Below are 15,196 nucleotides of genomic sequence, written 5' to 3' on the forward strand. Positions count from 1 at the left end.
TAACAATTTTCGTTGGATTATCAATAACCGTTCAACCAATCGTATTGCGTGTAACATTTTTCTGGAAAAGGTCAAGGCTAAAAATTAGACTGGTTTACTGTCATTTATTTGTTTGTCTCATATACCCGCATATAAGTGTGAGAACCAGGCTAAGCTTAAAATCAGAGAAGATGTCTTAATAATATTGTCCTAGAGTGTGTTATTTTCAGGCTTACATGCAGCTTGATTATGTTTGGTAGGAAGCCCAATATATGTCTTGTAACAAAATCCCTTCAAACATATGCATTTGTCCAAATGGAAGTCAAAAATATTTGCAGAAAATGCAAAAATTTTTACAAATAATTTACAAGTTCAATTTATACAAGTAAAAATTATAATTTTTATGGTTTACTTGAAATTATGATATCCTTAATGATACAATATTGAATAATATGTTTTATAAAAAGGAGAACTGGATGCTTTCCATGTATGGACAGTAAGTTTGATCTGATTTTATAAGCTTTCAACCAAAGGATGTGAATGACCTGTATGATGGCACACCACCTCTGGCATTGTCAGACAATCCCACTATAAGGCTAAAGCATTAGAGTTTTAAGTCAAACCAGTGCATGGTCAATTTTGGACCTATAGAAAAAGTCAATTGCGCACCTGATCAAGTCAGCCTCCTGTCAAATCAGCACCTATTTAGTCATTTCTGCTATCATCGATTAGTCAATTGGATACCAAATAATTTTTTAACTTTTCTTCTTTTTTTTTTTTTTTTGAGATACAGGGAGAAAAGTTAATTAAGATTTTTTTTTATACTGTAATAACAGATATTTATCAAGTTGCATTTAAATTCATGTATTTACTTTTAGACTTGTATTCAATATTATCGATAATTGCTGGACTCATGTTATTTGGCATGAAATTATGTTCTGTTTTACATCTTATTTGTACTCATTTAAAAATGGGGATGCTGATTGCGTAAGTCAATATAAAAGCATGTGTTTCACTTGTTAAACTTCTTTCTTCATAACTGGATTTAAAATATTTTTTTCAACAAAATTTTCATAAGCATTTGCTCAAACGTAATTAAATAATGCAACCAATTGTCTATCTTCATCAAGTGTTCTTCTGTCAGGTGTGTCAATCTACTTGTACAAGTGCAGTGATATTGCTGGCTTTTTTAAAAACTACCTCTACCCTTTTTTATTGGGAAAATATGCGTAATTTTCATCAAATTGGGAATTTTAGAATAAACCATGAATTTGACTGAAACTTTAATTTACAGACCCCATTTCAAGAGTCAAACCCTGCTTTGAAATAAGACCCCTTTTTGTCAGTGATGATACATAAATAAACCCTCAAATCTGCACATATAGTAATTTTAGGCATGAAAAAAGTATAAATGAGTGTTTTTTTCAGTTTGAATTCATGCACAATTACTACTGAAACTGCACTGTTTGGGAAAAAAGTTGTCATTTTGGAAATAATTTTAAGCCATTTTTTTTTCAAATTGGGATTCTTCTCCAGGGGAAAAAGCCTTTATTCTCCATTAATTTAAGGCAAACAATATCACTGAAGTGATTAGCGATCTTTAGTTGGATATCCCTCAGGACTCTAAAACTGTAATCAGGAGGACCCTTGGGATTATAATATAATAAGGGTTATGCAATTACATGCAATTTATTATAATTTCTAACAAAAATGGCAGCGGCAATCGGAAAGAAAACAAATTTTGGCAATGGTGGAGATCATTTGACGATGACGGAAGAAAATTTAACGAAGGCGGAGATCATCAGTGTTCTAGGATTTTTTTGGCACCTTGACTTACCACGGGTAAGATCAATAAAAAAATTACTTACCCACATCTAAAAGTTAAATCCGCCAACCAATGCGGATGGCGCAAAGCGCCGTCTGCTGCGGCGAGCTTTAGCTTGCCGCCCTTATGGCCGGGGGTCTGGGGGCCGCTCAAGGCCCCCAGAAGCTCTGGGGTAAATGATGCAAAATCCTGCATTCTAGCCATTTCCTGGCACCTTTTTCATGCTTCAGAAAGTACCCTTTTTTGTGATGTCAAATGATGTTTTGTATGAAGCAATGATGACTAAAGTGTATTGAAAAGTATTTGAAATATATGGCTTAATTGTAACTATATACCTATACCACCAGAAAAGTACATTGAACTATAACAGTACTTCACTGACTTTCATACCAATAATCCACTGTAAAAAAAATAAGGGACTTACATGCAACTCTTTTTAAAAATCAGACATGCTCTTTATAAAATACTGAATATTTTTCAGGCTGATTCACTGAACATTAATGATTAAGGATAAGTCATTTGTTGCACATAGATTTTAAATTTAAAAACTTTTATGACATGCTTTAAATTATATGTTGTGAAGTTTGTCTGAACAAAGCTGGATTCGGATACGATTGAATTTTGTACAAAATTTAAAAAAAACGATTTCTTACTAAATTTGACAAATATGTTATAGTTATTACTATGTCATTTATTAAGAGCTATAATAAATGCAACTGTAAGTTTATTTTCCTCCGATGACAAGAAAAAAAATCGTTTATATCCCGATTTAAGCACCAGTTATCAATCCGGATTTTCCGATTTTACCGACACCGTGACTGACCATTAGAATGATAGAAGAATGTGGTCTCTTTTGCGCTTGAAAACACCTAGTAAACGAGTGCTTGAATAAAAGCGCCGATAGACATCGACAAAATCTTCGATCTTTTATCAAAGTTTTTTCTCGTGATTTAATAAAAATAAAAAGCAGATATGGGAAAATTGAAGAGGACCGGGAAATTTCAAGAGTTTTTCGGCTTCCCCGAACTTGAAAATTGACTTACCACCGGGTGACAAAGGCTAAAAAATGACTTACCCGTTGTCCTAATCCACTTACCCTGGGTAACGGGTAATGGGAATCCTAGAACACTGGATCGTTTGAAGATGGCGCCATCATAAAACAGGTCATAGAGATCCCTGTACAACATACAAATCTCCAGTAAAATTTTCGTTGGGGATTTAATTTCGTTCATTTCATGAATAAGAATTATCCGCGAAATTAAAACCCCAACGAAAATTTTACTGTAGATTTACATTATTTTATAATCTGAAAAAAATCTTTCTGACATTAGGCCTAAAAAAAAAAATGTTGTGTTTCCGGTCACCCGACCGACCGTCCTTCAGACCCCCGACTCAAAAGTTTTTAAAGCTGATGTGGGAAAAAAAATAATTTGTATACCTACCGACCGTTTTTTCTGAAAGAAAATAAAAAATTCTAAGTCCCTCGATCTTTTTATTGCCCCAAAAGAAAACAACGCTAATTTTAAACTCGAGGCTTATTTTTAGAATGTACTGGAAAGTGGAATCTTCTTGGCTAATTATATATGTGGGAGCATGCGCAGTAGTTATTTTCGTTTGTCAGTGTTTGAACATGTTAACACAACGCGTCCTATTCAATGTTCAACGCGGAAAGTGTGACCATTTCGCGGAGAAAAAAATATTTCTAAATTTTACAGAAAGCACCTTTTTTGACATTAGCAATGAAATTCATCCAATGTCTATAGCTAACATCGATGAAAAAAAATACACAACACAAATTTTGTGCTCGGCCACCGGCAAAAATAACTGGACCGAGATTGATGACAATAACACAACTGTTGGAACAATGCAATCTTTTGGAATTAAATTTATTAAATTTTCATGCCAGACCCTTCTTCAAAATGAACCTGATATTAATCCATCTGAAACTGGTCAGCCAATCAACGCTTTAGACATTCTGATGAAAAGCCACAGATGCTTTGCCAAAAGAAAGTGTCTAGTCCGAGATTACTCTGACGTCCAACGGCTGTTTTGCCAGACAAGCTGGGGCCAATGCCCGATTTATATAATTCCAAGGCCCTCAATCGGCACCAGAAGCGACGAAGCAGCGCATCTATTTTGGGTGGGCAAATATCCACTCTTTGATATGGGACGAGCTCTGACGTCCCACGGCCCCAGCTTGTCTGGCAAAACAGCCGTTGGACGTCAGAGTAATCTCGGACTAGAAAGTGTCCTGCCAGGTACAGTGTATATGATATATTTGTCTATCTGTAGGTTTGGGATGATGTTTGGTTCATGTTCCTATAAAGGAATCTGCCCCACATCTTCTCAATTTCTTTCTCTGACAATCCCAAACTTTTGGTCCTGAAATAGGGGAATTGGGTTTAAAAAGCTAATTTCCTAGGGGAAGTGCTTTAGTTTTTTTTCAGGGGTATTTTAAAAGGGGGTAAACAAAGTTATTTCAGGGGGATTTGTAAAGGGGTAAACTAAAAGTTATCTCAGGGAGGTTTTTAAAGTGGGTAATCAATCTCTTTCTATTAAATCCCAAACTTTTGTCTGGTAACTGGAAATTGAGTTTAAAAAAAAAAAAAAAAAAAAAAAAAAAAAAATCCCTACCTACCGTCCCTTCAAAATTTCAAGGGGGTGATCGGAAACACAACATCATTTTTTTTAGGCCTTATATAAATGATGAAAATAAATGCATACACTGAAATGATATAGCCCGAGAACACAGTTATTTCGTAGTGCATTTCTTTTAGACAATAAATTCAAATTAAAAAAATTGCACCTGCTCTTTCTCAAAAAGATTTTTACAGTATAGTGTACTACCAGTGAGACAAATAATATCAAAATTATAGAAACTTCTACCAGCTCTAACTCAAAATATTGACAATTCTGTGTTAAGGGGGTGTAAAATTCAGTTTGACAGCTTCAGACGTGATAAAATTTGACCTTTTTAAACTGGACCAAATCACTACTTAACATATAGATTCAGCACCCAAATTTTTTTAACATGTAAATACATCCCCCTTCTTAATGTTTCATGCATTTAATATCAAGAAATAAATTGAGAAAGTGTATCAAATAAAACATGGAAGTTATACACTGTTTACACTAGGGACTATATTCGTAGACAACGAAAACCAAAGGACGATAACTGTCCTTGGACCATATGAAAACATTTTCTTTCAGTCAAAATTTTGTCTATACAGTAATAAAGAATGATCAAAGACTGTTTATCAATGTCATTTAATAGTCTTATGCATCTGTTATGCCCTCAAGTCGTTATACATTTATTACACAATCATTGTCCTAGGATAAAAAATGAAAGGTGTGTACAAGCCAGTTAGCATGTGCAGGTCACAACACTGAATTAGTGCTCACTGTTACTATGAAAAACAAATACTGAATTTACTAAGGAGAGAGCAAAGATCAGTTTTATATGAGTATTGTCAATTATAAAGAGGCATTTACATAATTTTTCTCATCTTAAAAACCATGAAAATTAATCCCAACGAACTTACTTTTCGATGTAAAAGTACTAAAACCACGAAATTTTAACCCCACAAAAATTTATGTTTATTTAAGTAGTTTGTTTTGCAAAACAGAACAATTGCCAAGGTTGCTATTTGTCCAGCTAGCTGAATGAATAGTACATGTACTCTGAAAATTTATCAAAATGAACACAATGATTCCGCTGTTTTCAGAAATGATCACACAACATCAGTGCCTGATTACACATGACCTGATTGTGCTGGCAGAGACATATATACTATTTATGTTATTTTTGTATGCATGACAAATATATGTTGACACATTAAGCATGTTAAGCAGACATATATCTTTAAAAATATGGAAAAATGGAAGTCTTCATTTCAATAGTTTAATTTGCAAAAGGTAATAAAAGTCATGGGGCCGAAATAATTACCTTGGATGTGAATTAACCAAGTGCTGAAGTGACCAGAATTCACTATAAGTATTATTTTGTTTTTATGCCCCACCTACGATAGTAGAGGGGTATTATGTTTTCTGGTCTGTGGCTCCGTTCGTCCGTCCGTCTGTGGTTCCGTTCGTCCGTCCAGATTAAAGTTTTTGGTCAAGGTAGTTTTTGATGAATCTGAAGTCCAATCAACTTGAAACTTAGTACACTTGTTGCTTATGAGATGATCTTTCTAATTTTTAAGCCAAATTAGACTTTTGACCCCAATTTCACGGTCCACTGAACATAGAAAATGAAAGTGGGAGTTTCAGGTTAAAGTTTTTGGTCAAGGTAGTTTTTGATGAAGCTGAAGTCCAATCAACTTGAAACTTAGTACACTTGTTGCTTATGATATGATCTTTCTAATTTTAATGCCAAATTAGATAATTACCCAATTTCACAATCCATGGAACATGGAAAAGGATAGTGCGAGTGGGGCATCCGTGTACTTTGGACACATTCTTGTTGTTAAATAAGTGCAAAAATGTTTGCCATAGTTGGAAGTGTAGTCAAAATTTGTGTTTACTTCACTAGCTCATTTTTGTTTACAATTTTACTGAACTGCCTGTAATTGCACAACCCTATTGTATTATAAATTAATGAAAAGTGTCCTCCTTACTACGGGTAGGTCTTTTCACCACCACACACCACCAAAACACCCCTGAACACCTAAAAAAAACACCAACCACTTAAACATTTTAAAAAACAGTGATAATACATGTACATGTATACATTGAAAAGATTAAATGAATTAAAATTGCATATAATTTAATCAAGTTTTAAATTTTTAATTGCATTTATAATCAATGTAATCATTCTACATGTAAAGAAAAACGTTTGGATATAGATTCATCACTATTTTTCTGGATTTCATTGTGTGTGTACATATATTTTTCAAATAAAATTCAAATATATTTATAATTATTTAGTAATCAGTTCAAGTATCCTCGATCTCTGTTCATTGGTTAGATTTTGATATTTGTCTCTTTTCTTATTATTGGTACAAATATTTTATAAAAGAAGAATGAAAAGGGGAAAAAATATGTTTAACATGATTGAGTGGTCCAGTGGCAGTGGTGGTTTGCAGAGTTTTGGTATTATAGACTCCTTTTCTGCTCGATGTAGATATTTGATCTCTTATTCTTAGTTATTGAATTAATAACTTAAATATTATATTTAGGTCACATTTATAACAATAAAAGATAAAAAAAAAAATTGGAGGTGCTCATAGGTGAAAAGACCTACCGCCTCATTACTGTCTTTAAAGCCCTTAGGAATATCTTGATAATGATCATTATTCAATATCTGATAAGTTTGAAGAAAAACATAAACATGATAAATGGTAAATCTTTGATAGTTGGGTATCCATTTTATACATGTTCTTGTACAGGGATCTCCATGACCTGTTTTATGATGGCGCACTGCCATCGTTAAAATATCTTCTGCCATCTTCTGATCTCCGCCATTATTAATTTATCTTCCGTCATCGTCAATGATCCCCGCCATTGTCAAAATTTGTTTTCTTTCCTATTGCAGCTGCCATTTTTGTTAGCAATGATAATAAATTGCATGTAATTGCATAACCCTTATTGTATTATAAACCCAAGGGTCCAGACTCCTCCTGATTACAGTTTTAGAGTCTTGAGGGATATCCAACTGAAGATTGCTTATCACTTGTACAGGTAGATCGACACACCTGACAGGAGAACACTTGATGAAGATAGACAATTGGTTGCATTATTTAATTACGTTTGAGCAAATGCTTATGAAAATTTCGTTGAAAAAAATAATTTTAAATCCAGTTACGAAAAAAGTTTAACAAGTGAAACACATGCTTTTATATTGACTTACGCAATCAGCATCCCCATTTTTAAATGAGTACAAAATAAGATGTAAAACAGAACATAATTTCAAGCCAAATAACGTTAGTACAGCAATTATCAATAATATTGAATATAAGTTTAAACGTAAATATATGAATTTAAATGCAACTTGGTAATCTGAAGAAATTTCATATCGTAATTTCGAATTCATTTCATAGTTTACAACCAAAATATATATTTGGTTTACATTCAGAATCGAAAGATGCATGTTGCATAGTCTATTACTATGAAATTGGCATTAAAACTATTGAAGTTGTAAACGTGTGCTCTCCAGATCTTTCTTTTTCTAAGTTATTGACCTACATCATGTTTGCACATGGTTCAGAACATACATTGTATTTCCAATATCCTCAGTGAAACTCAATTTAAAAGAATTTATCAGAGTCTAATGATAAAATATGCTGCAGAAGAAACTAGGATCAACTCAAATTAAACAAACACAACAAAGGACTACTTGAAGTTACTGACATGCCAGCTCCAGACCTCAATCAAACTTGATACATCTTTATTTTTTGTATTCTGTTGTGTTCTAGAAAAAAAAATCTGTTTTCTCTTTGCAGGTGGTGATACAATGGCAGTTACAAGGTTCCATCCTTATCATGGGCAGAACATTCGCCTGTTTCATGATAACATGGTTGCTTTACGTGAGACAAGTTTCGCTCATGCATTGACTTTCAGTGAAAAGCATTTGCAACCAGGAGAGATCTTCTTAGTTGAAATAGAAAAAAATGAAAGAGGTTGGAGCGGACACATGAGAATTGGACTCACACAATTTAATCCATGTGACAAGTTTGAGCTTCCACAGTATGCATTGCCTGACTTGCACAATATGGGAAAGTCATGGATATTTGCAGTGACAAAGTCACACAATAAAGTATACTCTGAACATGACACAGAGGAGGAAGGTGTGCCATATCGGTCAGTATTGGGTAGCGATGCGGAGGTTGTGCATACACCAAGAGGGTCATTTAGTCGTAGTCTTCTTTTACCTCTTGGAAAATTAAATCTGCAGAATCGCAATGGTGACAATATAAGTGCTTCTCAGAAAGACAATGTCCTTCCCACTGATGTTGGGAGTAGAATAGGAATCATGTATACTGTTGTTAATAATTCTGCCGAAATGCATTTTATCATTAATGGTGAAGACCAGGGACCGTGCGTACGCAATATTCCGTATAATAATGGTGCATTGCATGCAGTGGTTGATGTTTATGGTACAACCAAGCAAGTACGAATAATTCAACTATATGGAGGTAAAAATAATATATATAAATTGACTATGTTATATCTTTAATTTCCATTTTGTATTTATTATTAAGATGTTTTCATCCGAAATACATGCCATATTTGCCTCTCTATTCTTAGCAAACAACAATAAACCAATCAAATAAAAAATGTAATTGAAAATAAATAAACAGAAAATATAACACAAAAAAACTACAAGCATAAATCAGGCTTATGGTTTTCTCAATGAATTGTTTCACATTTTATTATGTTTGGGCCTTTTATACCTGACTAAACGGTATAGTTTGCTGATTGAACTTTTCTCAATGTTGAAGGCCATATTGTGCCTTATAAGTGCTTAAATAAATCCTTGTCTTTTTGCCTCCAGTTGATAGTGTTCTAATTGACTATCATTCCCAATCTCTTTATTTCTATAGAAATCAATAGCATAGATACATGTACACCAAAACAAATGAAATAAAACTACTTTCTGATATTAATTTTTTTTTCTATTTCAGTATCATCATTACAGAATGCATGTCGTAATAGAATTTTACAGCTGATTGCCAAGAAAGACATTTCTAATCTTCCATTACCTACAAAACTCAAACAATTCCTCAATTATGAATTATAGTGCTAGAAAAAACTAGTCCAATGACCATGACTAAATAATCATAATTGTTCATAAGTTTGTAGATATGTCCTTTTCATTATCTGATTATTTTGGTTGTTTATACATGTATTAATATTAATATTTTGTTAATCTCATTTCTACATGAATATATGTACATGATGATGTACATGTACATAAATGTATATCTTGCTGAAATGCTCATGATCATGTGATTTAAATATAGAATTGACATGATACACAAGTTTAAATCACTCTTGCTTAAGTTGATTGAATAACTGTGAAGCTTATTGAATTAAGATTTGAGTGATAAACATGTATCATGATCCTGTTAATTGTACATTTGAGAGGTATTTCAAAATGAATTACTCTAAGCATTAGCATAAACAATGAAAAATACCCCCTCGAATGAGATTAACTATATTTTCTTCTCTGTACTCTACCTACATGTATTTATTATATAAGGCACCTGAAGTTCTGAACTATGATACCAAATTGTATTTAAAAATCAGCTACTTTTGAGTCACTGTGACAGACATTTAATTTAGAGTGTTTGACTACATTTGGCTCTTGGTTCATGACTCTGAAACTGATGAATGGTTATATATATTTCATTAGTACTTGTTACTAATTTTATTTCAACTGATCGGGCGGAGCTTATAGTTTAATTTGCATAAAGACAGTCTATTTCAAGATGTGGTTAAGAAGGATGATTACCGTTAGGCCAGATAAAAATATATGTGTGGTTCCAGTAACCCTTCCGTCCCTATTTTTTCGGCTTAAAAATAGCTTACCCTAAAGATTTTATTGTCATTTTTCATTAAGCACTGTTAAAGTCAGAATGTTGCTCCCATAGACTCAATGTAAAAAAAAACATAAAAAATAAAAAAAAATCCCTACCTACCTACCCTAAGTTTTTTTCAGATGTAACTGGAACCACACATACTTTTTTATTTGGCCTTATAATCATTATTGAATTCTAATCACTAATCAGTGTCACCAAATGCATATACAAAAGAACTGAGAGTATGATATGGGACGATTACCTGGACATTTCATTGATGAGTTTATCCCGAAACTCCTGTCTATAGATGGACTGGTCTTAAATAAGCGAACTGCTTAAACCACGCCCAGTCAAGTGAACAACTTTATTCAGCAACACTGGTTACAATGACCTACTTTTTATATAATACAAGTAGTAATTTTTGTAAGGTTTTACAGTCAGTCTTATTTCATTTTGCAATAATGTGAAACAATATCTAGGTCACTGTGATCTATTTTTTTTTAGGTGAATATTTTTGATTGAGTTTTATTTCTAAGTTCTTTTCTCATGAGGTCTAGTTACACCATGTACATAGACAATGAATATTATTAACCTATCATTACTACAGTGGTCTTGCAAAATAAGATATTGTTTGCACTATTTAGGTCACTTTGAACATTTTTTTAAAGCAGGACGTCTGTGTCTTACAGATATATTAACTTGTTTAAAAGACAAACTTATTTTATATGCCATAATTATAAATCAAATGGCATAATTTAGTCTTACCTGACTAAGTTACTAAGTTACCTCTATTGTTTTCATTTCCATGAAATGAGCTTCAGATTATTGTTAGAATTTCACTAATGTGAACCTCTGTTTTATAAATTTTGAGATATAAAATATTTTATCATTGCAGTCATTTGTTATTTGTACACTGCGATTGTATGTAATAAAAAATTGTATATACTGATTTTTTTGGCCAGTATATACATGAATAAATGTTTAGTATACATGTATGTTTTAGAATATTATTGCTACATGTAGGTGTTTGAATGATTTGTATATTTTTTGCATTATTTTGTCATTTCAATGTAAATTTGATACTTTAGATATCATAAGAGATATTATACAGATTTTTTTCCGAACATTTCATACATATACATTGTATATTTTTTTTCCTATTGATCCATTGTTATTTAGGTGCATTTTTTAAGTGCTAACATTTTATATACATGCTCTTTTCACATATAAATCACTTCAAATTAATATAAAATTTTCGCAAATACTTAACATTTCAATTTAAAAAATATATAATTAACATTAAAAATTAGAAGTCTTTTTTATTCTATTTTTTTGTTGGGAATCTGTCGCTGATGTTTACCCCAAATCTTGTTTAATACATAATACTAAATTTCTTTATTATGATATATTTAAACATGTGAAATAATTTATACATTTCAAGAATATTTGTATTATTATCATGCTGCAACATTCAAACGATAAAATCAGAATTAATGGTATACAGGAAGAGGATAAGAAATCTAACTGTTTTTATGCCCCACCTACGATAGTAGAGGGGCATTATGTTTTCTGGTCTGTGCCTCTGTTCGTTCGTTCGTCCGTGCGTGCGTCCGTTCGTCCCACTTCAGGTTAACGTTTTGGGTCAAGGTAGTTTTTGATGAAGTTGAAGTCCAATCAATTTGAAACTTAGTACACATGGTCCCCATGATCATTCTAATTTTAATGCCAAATTAAAGTTTTGACCCCAATTCCACGGTCCACTAGACAAAGAAAAAGATAGTGTGAAGCTCAGGTTAAAGTTCGGGTTAAAGTTTTTGGTCAAGGTAGTTTTTGATGAAGTTGAAGTCCAATCAACTTGAAAATTAGTACAAATGTTCCCTTTGATATGATCCTTCTAATTTTGATGCCAAATTAAAGTATTGACCCCAATTTCACAGTCCACTGAACATGTAAAATGATAGTGCGAGTGGGGCATCTGTATACTATGGACACATTCTTGTTGTTTTGCTAAAACGCTTGTAAAATGTATACGTAAGATGCATGTGTCTGCCTATCAGTGTTAACTCAGTTTTTTGTATACATTTATAATGTTCTTAAATAGAAATATAAAATTACTTTTCTGCAATTGAAGTTGTCTAATCTGAAGAAAAGCTATAAATGTCACAAATTTTGGATAATGATACTTTTGTTAAAGAATATACTGTTGCTTGAAACATGTATGAATAATATATAAAGCAAGAAATAAATTTAGGTATTCTGATCCAAGAATAGTGAATTTATTGTTTTGTTGATTATTGGTAAAAGTTTATATTGATATTCTCATGTTAGAACTTTTAATGCAAATGATGTTTTTGTGTATATATGTTGGGAAATTCATTATTTCTTATTCTGTTTTGGCAGAAAATATTTTTGTATAGATGTACAATGTTATATTAAGCTCAAATGGCGGTCTTTTACCACCATTTTGCATCAATCAGTAATCATTGATATCAGTATACTGTAGAAATAAATATTTAATTGACAGTATTTGTTAAGTTTGTGGAAAATACTCTTTTCATTTGAATGATCAAAGGCATGATAAGTGCCAGTCTTTATAAGAATCAGACATTTTAGGAGAATTTCAAAACAAGACAGAAAAAAACTACCAACCTAACCATCATATTTTGAAGTTGCTGTCAGTTAAAAATAGTAGGTCTTTTGTTTCTGTGTGTCTGTTTTTTCAAGAATATCTAGATAAGTTATAATGATAGCAAATTACAGAGTTGGCTCCCCTTAATTGTTAATTTTTAGGGCATTTCTACCAAATCATATCTTGAAATACCAGAATAAGACATGGAAAAAAATTATATTCATGCAACATGCACAATGAACTTGAGCAGGTTTTTGTTTGTCATGTTTTCAGAACTGCCTGATTGGCACTTGAGAATGTTTTGAATTAAAGATTTTGAAGTGCTCTGAAAACCTTCCATTAAGAATTTTTTAAAAACCATCTTGGGGGAACATAATCGTTTGGGGTTGTGTGGTAGAACTTATATGTCAAATATGTTTTGACAGCAACCTGTATATCAATGTGGTTTAATTTTTGCCCTTTAATACATCATCATGCAACATTATACTTAGAATAGCATTGTGTGTGTGATGTATGATTAATAAAACATTTGAAAATAAATATATAGAAATATTATTTTTTTGTTATACATGTAGGCACATCTTTTTTATGTGTAGTTTATTCAAAATATCATAAGTTTTGTGGATTCTATCTGAGTTTACTGAGTTCTATAACAACATGATGGTGAAAAAAAGGAGGAGAAATCTTGTTTGAAATTTTAAAAAAATAAGATTCTGACTACCTCCTATTCCCAATTACGGTATCTATGAAATGATTTATTGTCATTTAATGCATCAAATTTTACTTACAATGTTTTCCTCTTATATTTGATGTGTTTCCCTCAGTTTTAGTAACCAGGATTTGTTTTCTCTCAATCGATTTATTACCTTTCGAACAGTAGTATACTTTATTTAGTACATGTTATGAGTGAATTGTTGGAATGAAATCCACTGTTATTAATACTGTTAACTCAACCAAAGTATAATCTAAATCAAATCAGAAACAAAGCTTTCTCAAATTTTAATGCATAAAAGATATATATTTTCTCAGAATGCAGTGATCAGACACGTGATTTATTTTTCAAGAAGAAATTTAATCTTTTCATTGATTAGAAATTGTATCTATGCAATTGGACAGTTCACCTTCTAAGAATCTTAATACCCTGACCAACACTGATTCTCATGAAAAGTTATATTCTTTGCAACAAATAAGTTTACTTATTAGAGAACAAGTAACTTATAATAATATTTTCTTTTTATGTCTACCCGGCTGTTAACTTTTACAAAAATCTTCTCCTTAAAGTATTTGGCCAAATTTGCCTTAACAATCATCATTGTGGTATCTAAATAAAAAAAAGTGTCTGATTACCTTGCCAACCATCAAAGCAAACATGGCTAAAATAGAATATTTTTGCCTATTGTCTTGAAAACCACTATGAAAGGAACATATATTGAGCCATTTATAGCTTGCTGTTGGTTGTGAGCCAAGGCTCCTTGTTGAAGACAGTACTTTTACCTATAATGGTTAACTTTTATTAACAATTGTGACTAGGATGGGGAGTTGTCTCATTCACACTCATGCCTCATCCTCATTTATCTATATATATATTCAATTTTTGTTTCATATTTGTCTATTATCTCGAAAACTGTGATTTATAGAATCACTTCAACGACAAAAAGGATCACCAAGTAAAGATCAACAAATAAGAATGCTTGGCGGAATTAGTCAGTCAAATTCTAATAGAAGTTATTGCCCTTTGAAGATGATCTTAAGCCTCTTTTTGTGTTTTTTGGATGACTATGTATAAAGTTTTAATCATGTAGATGGTATGATATGGGTCACAGTCACAATATAGTTTTGTTTTCTATATTGTGACGTTCTATGAATGTACTGATTGAAGACCTTCATAAAATACTGTACTCTGAGGAAAATTAGAAAGGAAAGTGTCAAATCAAATCGCAAAATCAAAAGTTCAAACACTTCAAACGAATGGATAACCATTCCTGACTTGGTACAGGCATTTTCTTATGTAGAAAATGGTGGATTAAACCTGGTATTTAAGCTAGCTAAACCTCTCACTTGTGTGACAGTCGCATCAAATTCCTTAAAGTGTACTTCTTCCTGAGGTCCCTATTTTGTTGGTGGATATTGAAATGCAGCTCTCACAAGAATGTCTTAACCATTTCTGTATCTCCTATAGGCAAAAAGTGGTGTCTTTGACCAAGTAGTCTCTAAAAAGATTTGGAACTGTCTTTTGTATAGCTC

The 15,196-nt window shown here is 32.1% G+C and overlaps 1 protein-coding gene across 1 annotated transcript; it reads left to right on the plus strand.

Annotated features, from left to right (window-relative positions):
- The first annotated feature begins 105 nt into the window (after positions 1-105).
- Positions 106-13,507, plus strand: LOC143079635 (neuralized-like protein 2). Its single transcript, XM_076255075.1, has 3 exons — positions 106-235; positions 8,245-8,937; positions 9,427-13,507. The coding sequence occupies exons 1-3, from the start codon at positions 229-231 to the stop codon at positions 9,540-9,542; spliced, it is 816 nt and encodes a 271-aa protein (XP_076111190.1). The 5' UTR covers positions 106-228; the 3' UTR covers positions 9,543-13,507.
- Positions 13,508-15,196: the final 1,689 nt, after the last annotated feature.

The sequence above is a fragment of the Mytilus galloprovincialis genome, chromosome 6 (genome assembly GCF_965363235.1).
Source record: "Mytilus galloprovincialis chromosome 6, xbMytGall1.hap1.1, whole genome shotgun sequence".
In the NCBI taxonomy this organism is placed as follows: domain Eukaryota; kingdom Metazoa; phylum Mollusca; class Bivalvia; order Mytilida; family Mytilidae; genus Mytilus; species Mytilus galloprovincialis.